Source organism: Rhipicephalus microplus, chromosome X (genome assembly GCF_043290135.1).
Source record: "Rhipicephalus microplus isolate Deutch F79 chromosome X, USDA_Rmic, whole genome shotgun sequence".
NCBI lineage: Eukaryota > Metazoa > Arthropoda > Arachnida > Ixodida > Ixodidae > Rhipicephalus > Rhipicephalus microplus.
In genome coordinates this window covers 178,870,447-178,891,020 of record NC_134710.1, presented here as the reverse complement: position 1 = coordinate 178,891,020, position 20,574 = coordinate 178,870,447, and the positions used below count along the sequence as shown (strand labels likewise).

Below are 20,574 nucleotides of genomic sequence, written 5' to 3'. Positions count from 1 at the left end.
GGAATTACTAAGAAGTCGCTCATTTCTTCTGTTGGCCTCAGACAACTGACCCTATATCACATTTATACAACGTACAGTGATTCTATGCACGTGTACACCGACGCATCCACCACGCTGAACACCTCCGCCGCAGCCTTTGTCATCCCAGACATGGATAACGCTCGAGGATTCAAAGTGGACCATAAAACCACATCAACTGCCGCAGAGCTTGTCGCTATCCGGGAGGCAATAAGATTTATTTTCGGAGAGGGATCTCGAGCCTGGACGATTTTCTGTGATGCCAAACCCGCTCTGCAAACCATGAATTGCATCATGAAGCAAGGTCCATATTACAGCTTGGCAATAGAAATCACAGAACTTATCCATGTTGCTTCAACAAATGGCCATCTTATCACTTCCCAGTGGATTCCAGCTCATTGCGGCGTGATGGGAAACGAAGAGGCAGACGCTGAAGCTAAAAATGCCTTAAGCAGTGCCCCTGAAGCACGCATTGCGTTTTCACGAGCTGACACGACCGCCTTGCTTCGCTGCGTGATGCGCAGCTACACACTTCAGCACTGGACCAAACCGGAACGGCGACACCAGTGACTTCACAAATGGGACCCGGAAATGAGGTTCCGCATGCCCCCTAAATTGAAACGGCAACTCACAAGTATGATCCACCGCATTCGTCTAGGTGTGGCGTACACCAGATGTTACGCACATATCATCGGTCGCAGTGACACCGGTCCTAATTGTGAACACTGTGATGTGCCACAAAAAACATGAGCTCATATTTTGTGTCTGCCCAGCATACGCACGTGAACGACAAACACTGATTTCTTCTACTGAGCTATATCGCAGTAGGTCATTAACTGATGAGACCGTGTTAGTCCCTTGGCCAGACACCAACAGTGCAACTGTGGTCACAAGAGCAGTAATAACCTTTTTGGAAACAACTGGACTATATGCGCGGCTATAAAATGTGTCTCAGCTAGAAAGAACACTCCATACTCACCTATCTATCTCACCATCCTCATCGATTAATCTTTTTTCCCCTCTTCCTTCCCCCAGTGTAGAGTAGCAGGCTAGAGCAAGCTATTGCTCAGGCCGACCTGTGTGCCTTTCTATAAATAAACTTATCTCTCTCTCTTCTCTCTTTATATATGAAGGAGACATGTAAAAATGAATGGGACTTACAGCTCACGTTTTTCAGCGTTCACCGAAATGGCAGTAGATGATGAAATCGCCATGCTGCAGTCACGTGATGATATGTCGTCCCCAACATATTTCCTTCACACCTTAAGACTGTCTCCTCCCCTCTCCACCCCATTTCTTAGCCATAGAGGAAATGTCGCGCTGACAGCGTTTTGTTTTGGTGTACCGCAGCCACTTCGCTGCTGGGTGGCCTGAACCCCGAGTTGTACCGCGTGACAGCGGAAAACGGCGCCGACGACGGTGAAGAGCGCAGCTTCCCGGAGAGCCACCGTGGACGCATTTGGTTTTCGCTCCAGTACGAGGATCCCCGCGAGAGCCTCGAGCTGCGTGTGATCAAGGCACGCAACCTGCCCTCGCGTGTCTGTGGATCGGTCAACTGCTGCGACCCTTTCGTGAGGTGAGTGGTTCCGCTATAGCACCATGATCGCCGCAAAAGGTCGAGTGCATTGAACTACACAATACAATCTGTCATTTTTCAATGCGAAGCATTTCTCAGCAAACTTCGGTGACTTTGAACGTGTCTATCTATCTATCTATCTATCTATCTATCTATCTATCTATCTATCTATCTATCTATCTATCTATCTATCTATCTATCTATCTATCTATCTATCTATCTATCTATCTATCTATCTATCTATCTATCTATCTATCTATCTATCTATCTATCTAGCCGCCTACGACTTTTTGCTCTCCTGGCCGTTTGGATAATGGTATCAATACCAAAATTGGTATGGCATAACATGACGGTATGATGAGCATAAGTGAATAGTCATAACATAAAAATTGTGACATGTATGTCATGAATGTCATGATTTACATTTCTTGGTCTTGCTGCTCTTGCGATGGTTTAGTTCACATGACATGTTGCAGTACTGTTTTGGTATCACACGACTGCATGGCGAACGCAAGCGAGAGATCATAACATGATAATCATCATATGCGTGTCATGTAACAACATGACTACATCTCACACTCATGATGTGCTCGCGGCGGTTTCGCTAGCTTCACATATACCAAATTTGGTATTACGTCACGTGAATGTATGACGAAGGTATGTGACTGGTGCAAACATGATACTCATGACATGCTTGCCATGTAAAACATGACTACATGCTATGGTCATGGTGCGCTTGCGGTCGTTTTGCTAGCTCCACATATACCAAATGTGGTATCACGTGACGTGAATAGACGACGAAGGTAAATCACACGTCGAAACATGATAATCATGACACGGAAGTCATGTAGAGCATAATTTACGTCCATTTCGTAACGTTGTGCTGATTGTAATGTGACATATAAACTTTCCTCATTCGTGCTTCGCATATAATTGTTTCACACTGTGCGTGGGATCTGCCAAATTTTTTTCTGTCGCTTGCTTCGCTTATTTCACTGTCCTTCTCGGTGGAGCAATGGTTGCGGTGCTCGGCTGCTGACCTGAAGGTCGTGGGTTCGAGCCCAGCCGTGGCGGTCGCATTTTCGTGGAGGGTGAATGGTAGAGGCCCATGTATTGTGCGATGTCAGTGCATGTTAAGAACACTGGATAGACATATACTACGGTGTCTGTCATGATCATATAAATAAAATCGACCCCAATAATAATAAATAATGAAATCATTATTATTATTATTATTAATAATAATAATAATAATAATATTATTATTATTATTATTATTATTATTATTATTATTATTATTATTATTATTATTATTATTATTATTATTATTATTATTATTATTATTATTATTATTATTATTATTATTATTATTATTATTATTATTATTATTATTATTATTATTATTATTATTATTATTATTATTATTATTATTATGAAGCTCACACAAGCTCTGAAGCTCACACAAGCGAGTGTTCGTCGCCAGATAAAAAGAATACGTATATCTAGATATGCAGCCTCTCGGCACCGCAAGGTCACCTGATGTGAAGGCGGTGAGTTAGTGACTTCCACGCTTCCACGCGTTCGTGTGTAGTAGCGATCGTTTGTACTTATTCGTTTATGGTAGGTCCTTCACTTCGCCAGACTGCCAGCGTGGTGTTGGCGAAAGAAACAGCTTGCTAAAGACATATTTAGTGCCTTAACTTAGCAGGAAAAAAAAGAATGCTCGACACAATTGAACGTCATACGAGATATTCTTAGCGGATTAGCACAGTAACCATTTATGTATAGAAAGCAGTCAAATATGCTGCATCATACAGCCGGCTTCCGGTGGTTTGGCTGAAGGAGTCTTTGCCATCTCAATATACGATGTTTGTATCTAGACATTTCTAGAACCAAAATTTAGGGAGAAATGAATAACAGAGATATTCTATATTTAGTAGTAGATGTGGTCTCTGAAGTATCTGTCTCAATGATGATGATGATGATGATTTCCTAAATGCATGGCTCATACCCACTCGCAGGGATTAGCTAGAAATGAGTAATTGAGTTTTATAGATTTAGATTTATTTATAATTCATTAGATTTCCGATTATTATGTCATCCACTTTATCTATTTATGTTGGTGACTTCCAATAGATTTTTTCTTTTGCGTGGTGACACGGGGAAGGTATTCTCTCGAAGCACTATTTGTATATGAATAAATTAAGATAGGACATGACAAGCTGTCAGTCAATGATTTTTTTTATTCTTCATACTGTAGCATGAAAACTAACTATTACGCACCACAAAGTAACACAAGCAGTTTTGTGTTGCTTCTTTCACATCAACACTTATCACTTTCACATTTAAAAACGGGTCAGAAATGATTGTGACACAATTTATTTCTTTAAGCTAAAGTGTCTTGTAAAATTTTGTCGGCAGCTTCAAATTTACTACATACCGAGTGTTGTTAAACTCGGATAGGATTGGGATGTCGATCTTTAGTGAAATTTTAGTATGTCAATTTACCTTATGCCGTTGAAATCTTTGGCTGAAAACTCTTGTTTCCTGTAGTCGTCAGTGCAATCGTTTCTTCATTGCAGTGGTTATATCAAAGCGACACAGTAGTAGAAAGAAGGGCTCAAAGCTGTGGCAGAGTGTAAACAAATCGAGCGGTAACCATGAGAAATGGTCCCACTCGCTACAAAAGCAACATCACTGTCATTGGGTCACGCACCGAAGGAGAAAACCCCATGGAAGCAAACATATATACAACATATGCTGACGGCATATCGAACGCTATCGTCAATGAAAAAAAAAAGCGGCACGTAGCTAAGCTGTGTGTGCGATGTGCCGTACCCGGCGATGTCGTTCCTCAATGCAACGTTCGCATGACATACACGCTTGGCACGTATATCGACAACAAAGCGGTACATGTTGCACTGAGATATGTCAGCTGTTTCTGCTTTCTCTCTTTCTCACAAGAAGCGCACTGATAGTAACTACGCTGAGTCGACACCGGAAACCTCCTTCTATTTCACTTTAAGCCAGGATGTAATACGCGAAAAAAAAAAAGATTGATGTATACCATTTGTGTGTCATTAGTTTCGTCCATGACGTTGGCAGATCCCTCGGGGTTGCTTTTACATCGTATTGAATTTCGCAAAAATTGAACAGCAGACATGCGTACGCGTTGTGTCGTGTGATAAATGAAAAATCAATGGAAAATCAGATACTCTTGAGGCGCACACGATAGAAAACCCGGGGTAAATTACGTATAAGCTTGAGTCGAAGTCGTAGACTGGCTTGTGAGAGCCTGAGTCTACGTATGTTACAGGCACTTATCCCACACAATGAATACGAGAAAGAGCCCTGCTTCATGGACAGGTAAGCGGCTGTCCATGAAGCATATATGCTTCCATGTCCATATATACAATAGTGCTAAAGGTCTCTTTTATATTGATCGATAAAAACAAGGAGTTTCGGAGCTGTCATATTAGAACAGCGTGTCTACGTACGTGTGCTGAATTCACCAAGCATCTCACGTCCTTCAAAGTCCTATTTTGCTGTGTTTTTTTTATCCCCGGGGTCATTCGCTGCGATGATTTTGTTTCTATTCACCTTTTCCATGCAGGACAGTAAGCGTACTCTGCGAATTATGCTGTTTAGATACTAAAGCACAGACTTCTGCACAACAGCATCGTTTGGTGCGCCATTTACGTGCATGTTCGCATTACGGTATATTTTTGCCAGTGCACACAACACCAATTAACAAGCTGCTAAGGGCAGCTTCCAGTACCGAAAATAAGCACCATCGTTGGCCACATTCTGGGCCCTGCAATTCATCGCCGTAGATACATGCACACAACTACTCGTGAATAAATCATATGCTTCCTACTGCACCACATGACACAAATGGCTGACAGTAAGTAAAATCTTGCGTTCATGTATACGCATGCCTAGCTACTCATACTTTTGCCACGATGCTCACAGCGCATCGCTGCCCGCGGCACTCTAGCGGGACGTCACGCATCCACACCCGCAGACGCTCGGCACGCCGCCAATGAGCCGGAGTTATATGGAATCACTTGCTGACCTCCATCACATGATTTACACGTTGACGTAAACGAGTTCGCTGAAGATTTACATCGGATACAAATCAACACAAGATGACCTCAATGTGGCTGCTTTAATACAGGATGAGGATATTGGGAGCAAGAAATAAAAATGCTTGTTTAGTCAAGGAATTCAGTGCTAACCAAGCAGCGAACGCCCAATAAGACCTTGACTCTTAGTAATAGAATAGACCCGTCCAATTAAATGGTTCACAAAAATAAGAATGAAAAAAAAGAAAAGAATGTGGGGAAGCAAAGTATAAATGTGTTTTCCGGCATATGTTTCGCAATGTTTTCAATGTTTACGCTGACGATAAACGGCTAGAGGCGACGGCCTAGCCATTTGTCGCCGGTTGTTCTCTTTTACAAGCTTGCGATATCGATCGCCCAGCTTCATGTGAGCACTGACGCGTTGTGCGTGCGAAAAACAGTGACAGACAATTGCGGACTTCCATGAGGTTCTGCACAGCGAATGTTGCAAGATCTATACACATGGATATGGTGTCAACAACATTTCAGCTGTGGGTTCCTGTGTTCGTTTCACTTGATTTTGAAACTAGATTTCCTGTGTTGAAGCTTCAAAAGAAGTTCATTAGAAGGCGGAGGAGGAAGAAGAGGCGTAAGGTTAACCATGTGCACGACCGATTTACTACCCCACACTGGGGGCGAAGACATGAAGGGATTGAAAGAAGAACATTTTAAGCAAAAATAGATGGTGCAGTCGAGCAACAGAGCAAGACTTTCGGTCACCTCCAGAATGTTCCGTTGAAGTCAGAACACTGCCGGAAATAAAGAAAGTGATGAACACACCCGGTGCGCTATAGCCCCCTCTCCCTTTATCCTCCTTTGCAGAACACGTCGATAAATACACCGACAGCCATATACCTCGCTGTAGAAATAGCACCTCAGTTCAAGCTGTAAGAGAAGAGAGCTCCGACAATGTATAAACCGTGCGAGTAGTTTAAATTCAAGTCATGCAGTCTCTCTGCGTCCCACACGCTGGCTCAAGGAAATTGAGATCCGTCGTAGCAGGCTGGCTGAAATTGACACGTTGTGAATTACGATATATATATATATATATATATATATATATATATATATATATATATATATATATATATATATATATATATATATATATATATATATATATATATATATAGATAGATAGATAGATATATATAATTACAACTATACAATACATTGCCCGAACCATTCTCTTGCGTCTGTAAAATGACCACGAATAACAGGCGTAAGTTGCATTTCGGCATGTTAGATGAGAGAGAGGAAAAGAGTTCTTATTAGATACTGTGGATGGAGCCCCCTTTCATAAAGAGTTTCGTCAATCAATCACATTTTAATGAGTTTGCGTGTCTCCTTCCACAACAGCTATAGATAGAGAGAAACGCAGTCATAGACAACATTTTCAGCCGCTCCGCTCTCTAAAACTAATGTCCTTATGCAAAGCAATAATCATTTCACTTCTGGTGATTTCAGCTTCAGACGTTACATCACTGCTCATGCAATATCAAAAAATCATAGCATATCCACGATGTTAATTATGATAGAGAGAAGCACTGAGATCATTCGGTGTTACCGTAAATGACCCGTGACATTGACCACTCATGCATGTATATGAGTGACAAAGCAGCGTACATTTATACACATTGTTTATTGTTCATAAATGGTATGTTGTGTTGAGTTGTGACTTTCGTTTTGCCTTCATTATTACTGCTTTGTGGTGTCGGATCTAGCCTGAATATTGGCAAAGACGGGGTCTGTGCGCGTTCCCCTGGTGGTTGTTGGATGTTTCCGGTCATACGAAATACATCATAGAGCACATAGAGACGTGATCTACTGCACAAGCGAGTCGTTGTCCGAGGTCATCATCGCGATGATCTCCATCGTCGTCAGCATCACGACGATGGCACATGCCAACGCCCCCAACGGACAAGCCTCGATGTTGAAAAGCTTCGCCCCTTAAAAAAACGTCATATAGCCTAGAAAAGTCTTCCGTACTCCAATACTGGCCGCTGTAATTTATAGGTAATTTTTTATTAGGTGAGGTTAAATGCGGTCTTACATGCATTGTCGAGCAAAAAAGTGTGTGACCGAGAAATCAGTTGATTACAATACATGTGATTCTTCATGCATTACATCTTGGGCGTGAGGCTTTGTAACTTTACGATGCTATCAAAAACATGTGCGTTGTAGCCGAGAGCAGAAAAAAATTGATAAAACTGCTTCTTTGTACAACTTAGCTGTTTTTAACGATGTGCGCATTTGTCGCCGACAAGGCTCGGTGGATCTAAAAGCAGGACGGGTTACCTGAAGTGTTTTACAAGCATCGTTCACATCTTTGTTGTTCGCACCAATGCTCAGTTGTTCCGAATAGTTATTTAGATCAAAAAGGTGGCATGGAAACTTCCGTTCAGTGCACCCTCCTGAAAACATTATTGATCGATAACCACAAATAGGACTCAAAATACTTGTGAGCACAAGTTGTATTCCCCCATGAAAAAGTGGCTGAATATAACTTCAATAAACGCGCCCCTCCAATCACAGTCATTCTCCTTTTTGTTGTAAACGCCTTGGATTAAGCAAGAAAAACAAAAGGCAAGCAAGTACGCAACAGGCCCATGAGAACAGGCCCAGTAGCAGAATGGAACTCTATGTGAGAAAGCTGACCATTGGCTTGTCATTCTGTTCGGATGACTTCACTCTTCGTCGTGGTATGGTTCGGAAAAACTTTATTTAGGTCCATCGGGGTGTGAACTAGCACGTAGCGGGCCACTGCCACGTCGAGGCAGATAGGCCTGACCTGTCCACCACGTAATGGGCCTGTCATGCCATGAATTTATTATTTTTTTTTACTTATTGACATCATAGTTTATATGCTAACCCTACAACGGCTGCCATAATGTTTTTACGGAAGTATAAGCCAGCTCTGTGAGCACTTATGACACAAATTAGACCGAATATATTCATGCGTGTTTCATTCATGACATCACTGGATGCATGCCGTGATGGCGTGACAAAATTTCTGCAAGTTCGCTCAAAAAGTTAAACTGCAATGCATACCACGTGCACCTAAAATGTTTTTCACATTGCACGGGTCAATAAAGAATGACACGTAAAAATCTAGTGCGGGAACAGCTAGTATCATGACTCAATTTGTTTTTGTTTTTTCATAAAGACATATTTAAGACACTGCATGCATATTCCCCAAATATAAATACTTGAGCAGTGATCAGAAAATGATTCATTAGATTAAACGGACTTGACGAGCATCGCCGCAAAACCTTGTGGTCACTGGTATTGTGCAGCTCATTGATATGGCATATCTGCTTCGTTTATTGTGGACTTGCTTCATGTTAATACGCCACCATATCTCAAAGGAAATTCACAAACTTATCGCCATTGTCGTAAAAAGCGTTTCACGTGATGAGACATATTTTTAGAAACATTTTGCTACGTACAAGTATTTCAATTTGTTGAGACATTAAGTTATCAAGAATGAAACATCGAGCTTTATCACCTCTCTTTGGTGCTTTCTCTTCTTCTGCACTGGCTTCGATTTTCGACATTGCAATGCCCGCAGTGCTCAGCCTATCATAACTGCGCAGAGTGCACGGGAATGACGCTTGGAACGTTCACGTAGACATCTCTATTTGTGGTTTCGATTCCTGCGACGCGCAATGTCTATCCCGCAACTTTCGGTTAAGTCGAGATCGAGCTTATATATGCTGCAATAGCACGACTAAACTGCACAGAGATTCCTCTGGACGCGTTTACAGCACTTTGCCAGTAGCAGCACAGGCTCAGTCGTGTTGTTCAGGCGACAACGGACGCCGTTTTGCATTGCTATCATTCTCGCCACCTCTGCAGCTTTCCGTTCATTTTCACAAAATGGCTAAGCACGCTCGCACGCATTCCTAAGCTGCGAAAGCCATAAACGCCCACTTTCATCCCACGCGCCTACTTGGATTCAAGTGAATTTCTGTGTGCACAATGTTCTATTCGCACAAACGAAAATAAGACCTGGTATGTAAAGACGCGCTCACCACTGTAGCTATCAGCGTAACTTAGATACCGCCCCAATTTTACGTTGCGGAGGTTCTGTAAACACTACTCTAAACAACGGCCGACGAATACTAGGAATGCCAAGCTGGGGCCTAATTCTAGAAGTTTTTTTTTCGTGACTACTCTTGTCTTTAGGCTAGCATGGTTCGTTTACGTTATGTCCAACACTGGGCTTACCTGAAGTTTTCTCTTGGGATCAATTCCTAGAAAGGACGCTTCTGTGAATTCCGGCAGTGATGTTTTATGTGTATAATTTTCATGCAGTGGTATTTCGAGAAGTATGCATAACCGAGGCACCATAAACATTATCGTTTCAGAAGTTTTCTTTGTGTTCGTTCAAGTTATTTTAACTTTCGATACTAACATATCTAGGCAAAAGTCATATAATAACGTCACGCCGTCATCATACGTAGTCTCTAGGGGAAGGTTTGACGGAGGTAATGAAAAGCATAGCCCGATCGTTAGAGAGACATTGTACGTTTTCCGCTGCATTAGAGAAGGCAATATTTCGCTAAGTTGCTCCACATGGTAGTCTAGAAGTTTTCACGGAATTCAACGCCATTTATTTCACTCGGGGATTCCGCTGAAAAGAGTCCGCTGTGCTGTGCCACTTATGGCTAAATGTGGCCTTCAATAAATCACCTTCGTTTCAGATAAGAATAGCCGACAACGCTCTTTGCGACGCCTGTGGCGCTGAGGAGACTTTGCAGCATATCTTCGGCGACTGCCCTCGCTACGCTGTTCCGAGATGACCCCTCTCGTTCGCTTTCACTCATCTTGACGAAAAAATAATGACACTATAAACTGTTCTCTAAAGCCATTCTGAAAAGTCATCGAGAATTCAAGCAACCAAGGCATTGATAAATTTTCTAAGGACAACATACTTGCACCAACGGCTAAAGACTCCTAATATGATGCTGTATACCACGTAAGACTGCCGCTCTACGTTGTGACGTTATTTGTATGTGCTGCTCCCCTCCTTTTCTCTTTTGTTTTGTTCTCTCTATCTCCCATATGTCTTCTTCCTTTGCAGGGTAGCATACCGGTTATGCCAAACTGGTTTGCATCCCTGCCTTTTCTCTCTATCGTTTTCCTTTCATATTTGTCTGTGTTACTAAATGTTTCAGCCAGCCTGTCTAAATTTCCAGAAAACTTATACGAGGAGGGGCTATCCACGTGTGCAAACCTTCTCTTTTTCTTAATAATACCCTATAGCCAGTATGCATTTGAATGTTTCATGGTCGTATTCAAGAATGCTTGCGCCAATAAAAACGTGTGGCCAACATTTCCTTAGAAAAGTTTATTAGGTGCCTAAAATAATGGTGGTGTTACAATAGCTCATTGACGTTTGGAAAACTTCAGATTTAGAAAAGATGAGAGAAAATTGACGTTCCAGAAGCGATTTTTTTCCTCCTACGTATTGCTTCTGTACATGCGTTCCGTTTTCGCTACTTTATTGTATGTCTAGCCACATTTGCTGCATGATCAATAAACGAATGCATGGGGCTCATGCAAAATGATAATGTCCTGAATAAAACCTTCATGTCATTGTGATATTCCCCAAGAGCTTACACCTCATATCTGTGGCGCTAAAGTGAGTGACACTGAATTTTAAAATAAACGTACTTCAAGAGTTTCGGTTAAGTCGATATTTGATTTGTGCTACAAATTTTTAAATCAAAACTATCGCTTCGCTTCACTTCCATAATGAAGAGAAATTAATAAGAACCCGTTTGTAGCACGAAGGCAGGAAGGAAGAAAGCAACCAGAAAACGAGAGTGTATAGGGAGGTTAGTCAGAAAAACTTGCAGTTGGCTACCCTACGCTTGCGTAATTAGAGGAGGCGAATAGAAAGAAGAGATAGGATAGGAGGGAAGAGAACAAAAAAAAAAAGGTGAGAGAGGCAGTGAATTCACTGCAGTGTGGAACTCCACGGCAAGTCGGAGGCGTTCACACAAGCCCGTCGTCCTCAAAGTGCACAAAAGAGCTATCACTGTCTTGTGGTCTGTCGAGATATATGGACGGTGCTGTAATGGCGCATCCACAAAAAGTGGCCGATCATCCAGTCACCGCAATGCGTTGGCAAGTACTTGTCTGTTTGAGGTGGGACGAAGCCACACGGAAATAAATGCAGATTTCTTAGAAAAAAGGGTTCTGCCGAACTGCTTTGTAATTTCAGAATTGTATCGCGTGTGTTGTAGTAAATATTAAAGAGTTGAAGAACCTAGCTTTCTGTATACTGTGATTTAAAGCGCATGTGATAGTGACCTTTTCAAAAGACAGACCTGGAAAATAACGACGATATTTTTAGCAAGAGTGGCTTTGTTCTTATAGCTTTATAACTTTTTTAATACCGGCTTAATGTTTTGCAAAGACTATCCATAGATGCCTCTAATTATTCGTTTTTATTTTTTACAAAAAGCTTGACGCTGCGTGTGGCGCTTCATTAGCCAACACGTGCATGCAATGTCGGTTTTTTTTTTCAGTTCATCTTTGTTTCCCGCTTGTTTATAGGAACGCCAATGTGGTCTGTGCATTTCCTGCAAAGCAACACGTACAGACAATGGTGAGAATAGTTGAAGTAGTATTTTGTTTGCTACTTATAAGAAAAAAAACCTAAGTGGTTCGGATGTGCTCGATGAACACACCTTGAAATGTATTCGGGTAGCAAACAAATACCCGCGAAAAGTTTTACACCGTTGGCCTTTCACCGTTCTGCAAGGTGCCTGATGCTTAAGTGCTGGCTGAACAAACTTTCGCTCACGGATGATCGACCTCTAAAACATTATTCCTAGACAGTCACTATGATCGTGATCTGCACGGTAACTCAAAATGGGAGGCAGTTCTCGTTCCATGTTTAAACAAGCAAGACTGAGGATAAATATGCTTAAAGCAAACATCTGTTTCTCTCCGATGAAACACGCTGCTGAGGTTAGGAGTGGAGCGAGTAACTGTCACTCCTCATCGGTGTGATTCACATTTATTAAAGAAAACAAGGTAATCCTCCGTTCTCAAACAAATAACTGCCAAAGCATTGTGCTTATATATTTAATTTACAAGCTTAACTCTACTCTTATTCAAGTTAAACTCTTCATTCAAGTTACATTCAACATTCAAGTTACATTCTTCATTCAAGTTCAACATTCAAGTTAAACTCTTTACCCTTTTACAGATAGTCGCAATTTTTCATAAGGTGTTTCATTTGCTTTCAGCTTTACTAACGTGCCTACATGATTTCATTTGTGGACTCAACGTTGCTACTTAGCATTTTAATTCGGTGTAGAAACACAGTATTTATGTTCGTGCGACTCTGGGTATGGTTTATTGTTTTCTGGTTTGCTTTCTAGACAAACAGAGCGTCCACCATAATTGGCCTTTCATTTTTAGCTGAAACGGAAGCTCTACCTCACTCTTGGAATTCCACAAAATGAAACCGAGAATGCATAGCAAAAGTAAGAAATTTCGAAAGGCCCACTTGGTAGACACTCGGCAGTCATTCAACTCGTCTCAGGGAGACTCGTCTGACAGTTTAATTGTACTACACAACGCCGGAGAAAACTTGTGTCTATAGATATGTTACTCTTCTGCCGAAACGCCTTTACGTCAAATTGAACAACAATACCAACAAAAAAGGAAACTTCTAGAAGCTTGAATGTAAAGATTTCACTAGGTTATCTCATAGGAGGTCACAACCACCCCGAAAACAATTCTCCCCTTGGCATCAATTAGGTTGCTGCTCTGCTACAAACAGTTCCTCGTGGAAAATGGGATACTATAGGTTCTCACCACCAACAAGTAACGCTGTATTCGCAGTGAATTCCCCCGTTTTCATTAGCTTCAATTTACTGAATGCCAGGGGGGGGGGGGGGGGGGCTTCTTTTGAAGTGCCGAGTGGCATTTACAGCGATAACTTGAAGGAAAGTTTTGCTTTTCAAGAGTTTTTGTTAAGTTGAAGAGTAAGTTGCTTTTTCAAATAAAAGGCCTCCTTCGAACGACGTAAATGATTGAAAAAAAATAAGTAACTTTATTTCTATTATCTGAACAGCTACATGATCTTGCTGAGACCATTTCTCCTAAAATAATTCATGCAAGGTAGCATAACAATTTCTTCCTGCACTCACGGATCATCACGGTGCCTTGGGAGGAGGGAAGCTATCCAGGTGACACACTCAAAGTAGACTGGCAGAATTCCGCGCGGGCCATAATTATTACTTCTGATGATTGTCTCAAAAGCCACTTTATTTCTCCAGGAACCTCAAGTGAACGCCACCGCTCTTAATGCAGTCTTTATGGAGTCTGATACTCGTACCAAATACGTACAATATTTTGTAAGCACTACAAAGATCAAAGGTCTGACTGGCCTCGTATGAATAATCACCCAGGACAGCACTGTACTCCAAAGGCGCTTAACACAGGCTTTGCTGGTCATCTTGCGTCCTATGATTGGCGCTGCGTCTTAAGAACCAAAAAGTTCAAAACAAAAAGAGAGAGAGGGAGAGAAATAGAAGTAATATATCTTGATGCCACCTTTTATTTATTTATCTTCAATCCCCTCATGATGTCAACTTGGAGTAAATGCGTGCCGTAACTCTACTTATCGACCCTATTAACATTTATAGTTTTCTTCTCCCCTCCCCATATTGCCTGAAAGGGGATGTGTTCATCAAAACACATGCCCTTTCAGGCATCGTCAGGCCCAAGTTCTTTTATTTTCTACTTATCGATCTCTCTCACTGCCCATCTCGAAAATGCAGCCGGTGCTGCTTATTATGATAGCACTAAGAATGCAGTCAATCTCAAAAACGTGCTTCCACAACATTCGTGCAAGGTGCAGTGACCCGTGAAGCACGTTCCCGAGGAATTTTCTCGCGGTCCTCGAGTGGTCAGAAGCAATCTTAAGCGAGCCCCGCAGCGTGCGGGTGCCTCCTTTCAAGGACACCACCGCCCGGTATTTTCCCAACGCGAGCGCGCGCAGTCTCCTAAGAACGTCTCGCTACACCTAGTGCTCTATACTGTATGGCGGCAAAGGTTGCGCTTGAATCGGCCTTCTTTTTCTCATTGCCCGTCAGTGCGTCCTTCCTATCAACGCTGTACTGTGACCAGGTGTTCCGAACTGCCTGCGGGGCAATATGCAAAGCTCTCGCGATCGCTATACCCGTAGATGGCCTCCAGGGAAACACGTGCGACTTTTTCGCGCAGTATTCTCGGCCTTGTGCAAAGAAATGAAGCGACATGAGCGGAACTTGTGTTAGGAAAAAAGAAGATGAGAGAAAGTGAACACAAAAGACAAAACTCTCCGCTCTTTTCGCTGAAAGTTTGTAATATTCCTTCATTGTGCTACATTGAAGTACTTTATTTTATATTTGTTGGCGGGAGTAGAAATGCGAGGACGTCGTCCTATGGTGATGGATGGAAGCGCGCGCGAGTTCCTGCCTGTAGCATAGTTTGCTTGGTTCTGATGGAGCGTTGCTATGTCATTTGCACCGGTGCCAGTTTTGTCAGCTTTTTTCCAAGTTTTTTATTTATTTATTGCATCTTTTTATGTACGTTTTGTATCATGTCGTAGCCTCGCGGCTAATATGCTTGACGTGTATACACCGCACGACATGTATCATTAAGGGCTCAAAATTTTTCTCTATTTATTTCCTGCCGTTCAATGTTTGGAGGCAAAAAACAACTAAAAAGGCAAGTATTCAAGTTAAAAATGTTTTGACTCGGTAACGTCCCTTATTGGGTATCCGAGGCGATTCAGTCAAGCCTACTGTGACGCAGCTGGCTCCCAAGAGATACATTCTATGCGCTGCCCCCCCCCCCCCCCCTCTTTTTAGATGTGGAGCATCTTATGAGCTCGCTCGATCCGATGGCGTACGCACTTCACTGCGCGTGCGCGCCCCTGTCTACTATCCTACACTCTCCCCCTTTCGCTTAGCAACGCTGACACAGGCAGCGTCTGCTAGCCCATTATGCTCGATCCCCCTTTTTTCTTCTGGTCATCCCTCCCCACGGCGCTTACACCCCCATTGCGCATGTGCGTCCCCTCCCGCACTTTCTCCTGTCATAGATCTCCCCTCTCTCGCCTCGCAACGCTGACGCAGGCAGCGCCTGCTAGCGAGTTTCTTGATTGAAAAAAAAAATGGCAACATATCCACGGAGTGAATGATGGATAGTGGGGCGAAGCATCCGTCCGTCCATTCGTTCTTGCTTCCGTCCATCCATGCATACGTCTCTGTGGCCGCCCTTGCATCCATCCGCCCGTCCGTACGTGTGTCTGTTCGTGCGTCCGCACGTTCATCTGTGCGTCCGTCCCTGCTTTCGTCCATGCATTCACTCCTGCGTCCGTTCATCGTCCATCCGTCCGTGCAGCCATCCGTGTGTCCGTCAATGCATCTGTCTGTGTGTCCGTTCCCACCTATTCAACACTCCAAGTACCACCATCTCGCGTCTTTTCATTATATATTCCTCATATAGAAGCACCACCATCCAGCGGACATTTCAAGTACTGAACGTGAGGAGGCACACGCACACTTTCTTACGGCTTGCGCTTCGTGTCTACTTCCCACCTTTAACCACCTCGAGTTCATGGTATATACTAGTTCACTGTATTCATGGCACTGCGGCCCAACGCTCGTTAAACCTTTCTAAAACCTAGGAGGTTACGCCCAGTGAGTATAACGTAGCAACCCTTTCTTGTCTTCTGTGCGTTGTTGAACAATAAAAAATTCACAGCGTGCGCGTTAACTAAAAGCTGAATTCTCCTGTCTCTCATTCCCCCTTAGGAGCCATTGGCATGTACATTTAGCACTATATTTTATTGTTCAACAACGCACAGAAGAAATCTCTCACCAGCACTATCTTGGAGGTCAAAATGTAATACTGGTTACACACTATCACTACTACTACATCTACGAGGGACGAACGGGTGCCGCTATATGGAGCTTTGCCCCTAAAAACCGACTGCTTGCGCTGCAAAACCGTTTACTAGCCACAACATATATATAGGCACTGTATATTGATAGATATTGGCATCCAAGTTAGTGCCAGTGGGGGATTTCTCCTGTGCATTGTTGAACAATAAACATTTTCAGCGTAAGCTTTAACTGAAAGAGGACTTCGGGTCTCTGTAACCAATCGGAGTATTCTGTCTGTCATTGCCCATTAGCAGCGATTGGCATGTTTCCGTAGAAAACACCGATCCATCACTGGGTGCTTTGCTCCTCCCCAAGTTCCCAAGTTCTTTCCTGCGCAACACCACGATGAGTGCCAGCGTCAACGCTGCAGCCAGTGTGAACGTTACCTTCCGCTGCTTCGCATCTACACATGGTTCCCTTTAGCGGGAAAAAGCGTAATATATATATATATATATATATATATATATATATATATATATATATATATATATATATATATATATATATATATATATATATGATCCAGTGTCTAACAGCACAGAAAAAGCACGGGAGCACATTACTCGTCGCGCACATATCGATCTCAGTCGTTTTCCTCACCCTGTGCTGCGTGTTTCGAAACGAGCAGCTAAAAGACCTTGGGGGATATGAACACGGATTGTTTCGGAAACAGACGCTTAGTCACGTGCTGCAGTTCAATAATCCAGAAATAAAAGAGGGAAAAAAGCGCACATGTGCATGTTGACGTTCAACGTGCGTGCTGGTTGGCGGATTCGGCGGCGTAAAATTATCTTTCTTGGAAGCATACATAAACATTGTGCGCTTGACGATCATTGCATCACATATGCTAGAAATAAATACCTTCGCGCTGCAACCGACGCTTACGAAACGAATCCGTTTGAGTTCGTGCCTTTGGCTTGCATAACGCGTAACTCGGCACTGTAGATAACAAAAAGTTGAAGTTGTTGATTCTATACCGTCACTGACACCTTGCATTAGACCTGAATTAGCGACTTGACTTCACTTATGCGCTTGACCTTTTGCTCAACGACGATGGAGTTATATACCCCTCGCGCCTCCAACACATGATACACTTTTCAGGAAGAGAACTTTACAATGTAACAGGCCTAACATGTGTTTTCAGCCAGCGTCATTCGACATTACGCTTGAGTCCGAACGCCTGTCTCCGTTTTTGAAGATGCTGATGAGAGAATGAGAAAGTGACCATACTCACAAACATTTTTCTTTTCGACTTCACGGCAAACACAAAAAAGAAGACCCTTTTTTGCATTCAGTGTGAGTTTACTATTCTTTCAATGCGAGAGTCATAAAGACGAAGAGAATGTGCTGCTCGCGCGCTCACGTGATTTTTTCTTCACCTCACACGACCTATAAACATAAAAATCTAATACTTTTGCCTTTAACAAAATTGCATACTACAGAGCCATTCACATGCTTATTGTGAGCGAAAACACAGCGAAATTTTTCTGGACCCAATGCGTCGGCAGGTGTAGTCGAGAAACCTTCGGCGTATCATGTGATGTGGTGGCACGCAGTGTCACTCGATTTTCAATTGACTCCTGAGGCTTCGGGATTTTACTGCGCCTTAGAGCGGCGTGACCTTGTAACTGCATTGAAGATGGTTCACAATAAAAGCATGCAAGGTTCTGTGGAAAAACCTTGCTTTTAGGCGGAGCCTAAGTGGGAGGTTTTGAAGAAAACAGCTTGCCTTCGGGCTATAGCTGTCATCAAAACTAAAGCTCTTGGCAGCGGGTCATTGGAGAGGCCACCGCGTACCATACATTCGAGACATATCACTCGGACATCAGCGTTTAAGCGGTCTTGAGTTTACGGACTAAGCATACACCGAAATAGACATGCCAGCTAGAAAGAGGAGAAGTGTGAAGGGCGGGCATCTCGATGTGTTCAAACAGTTCTGAATGACCTGAGGACCCCTATTTTATATGCTTACTCTAAGAATATTCTATAAATGCTAATGCAAGATTTGGTTCTGGATTTGCGTCATACTGAGACATTGGACTACCTAAATAAAGCTTACTTTCGTTCTGTGTCATGCCTTGCGGCTGAATGAGGGCTGCGTTGCGTTGTTCTTTTGAAGAACGAAAACACAACCGCGAGAGTCTGGCGAATTCGTTTCTATGTTTACTGTGAGAGCCTGGGAAGGCAAGTTGCATTGAGAACAGTTAGCCGTGTCGGGGCTGAATTGCCGGTGTGACACTGTGATTCTGTCGAGAGCCCGCATGTGGGCTGCTTGCATCGCACCCGATGCAGTGGTCGTAGAACCGACGAAAGGCGGGTATGACTTCCTGACCTCTTTACGACGACATTAGTATATGTGGGTAGGCTTGAAACATAACAAAAGAAAAGAAATAAAATGTTACTCATACCTTCTCACAAGATCGGTCAGCTAAGCTGCTGAAGAGTATGGACAGGATAATAGCAACACCATTTTTATTCGGGCGGGAAGACAAAGGTTGCTTCTTTGTGTGTGTGTGTTGGGAAGGAGAGGAAGCACTGATTGTCACTGCAGCTGAATTGTTAGAGCATCGGACATGTTATTCGAAAGTCGCAGGTTCGGTTCTCACAGCGGCAAGTTATCGTTCCGTCCGCTTTTATTTTTTGTGATTTACAATAAAATTACTACAAATAAAAGCCCCTATACTTTTCTCGGCATCATTGTCTGCTAGTTCTCGTTATTAATGATCATAACATGACACACTTTTGGACGCTCAGCAATGCTTATGTCACTGATCTGGCGTTTATGATAAACTAAATATTTAATATTTCCATTGATTTGTTTCTTCTCTGAGAAAGCTTCCCGCGGCGGCAAGCGCTTTTTATAGTCTCGCTGTTGGCCACAGACTAGGCATTTTCTTTAAAGTGAACAGTCTGCATATAAATGTATCGGATTTGTTGGAAATACATTTCGAACTGAGTCACGCACTCGACTAGTAGATGATGCACATATTATTCTCGGCGCCCACAAGAACACAGTGAAACACTGAGGCTTGGCGTAAATATTCCACCAAGACGCAAGGGGTGCTACGATACTCTCATTTCTTTATTTTAGTTCAGATATTACAGTGTTGGTAGTTTTATACAATGGTCTATTAACTACAGGTATGATTTAGATCTCTAATCGAACAATGTATTTTCTCTGACAGGATGTCCATCTTAGGGGCACTGGAATTTTGTTGCGTTAAAGGGGAAGAATAATTGCATTTATGTTATTGTGTGCTATATTGCTTTTTGGTTTTTAGCTATGCCACAACGACTTGCAAATAGCTCTAAATGACCCATTTTGCGCATTTTTAGCTGATGTCGTGAAGTGCAACACCTCACATACATTTCAAAACACTTCTGCAACAGTCGAATATGTCACTCGAGGTATTTTAGACGTTTGCTCTGGAGCTAAAGGTGTGTTGACAAAAGCTGAAGCAGAGAAATATTCATGACACTTACCGTCTGTACAATTGAGTGTGCTGCAGGTATAGGGTTTAAATCTGGAATAGTTCAAGTTGAACTGCAGATGTCAGGAACCTTGCATCGTTTGGATATTATCTCTTCTATCGGTAGTTGTATTTTTGGCCTTAATAACATCCAAGGGCACAGCGGATTGATAACCTATATGCATAACTCAAAACTCGAAAGAAATTATCTATGCTTTTGAGCTTTTTGTATTCTGTTTTCTTTCTCCCTTCAGACATTTTGAACTGCCGTCAAGCAATGCCCCTTCTGTACATCCGACGTTGTTGTTTGGTTTTGCTATGATATCAAAAAAGAAAAATATCGCTTTATAAAGAGTGAACTTAGCCTACTTCACGTTGTATATTACTTCAATATTTATCTGGCTGCTGTTCATCACCAGGTCGGC

General features: G+C 42.6%; 1 protein-coding gene across 3 annotated transcripts in view; it reads left to right on the top strand.

The window, feature by feature from the left end:
- The window catches only part of LOC119176962 (synaptotagmin-15), a 368,621-nt gene that overhangs the window by 240,544 nt on the left and 107,503 nt on the right, over positions 1-20,574 (top strand). For all 3 annotated transcript variants that reach the window (XM_075878290.1, XM_075878288.1, XM_075878289.1), the window contains exon 4: positions 1,369-1,594. In XM_075878290.1, the coding sequence (XP_075734405.1) occupies positions 1,369-1,594 (226 nt within the window). The remainder of the gene's footprint in view (positions 1-1,368; positions 1,595-20,574) is intronic.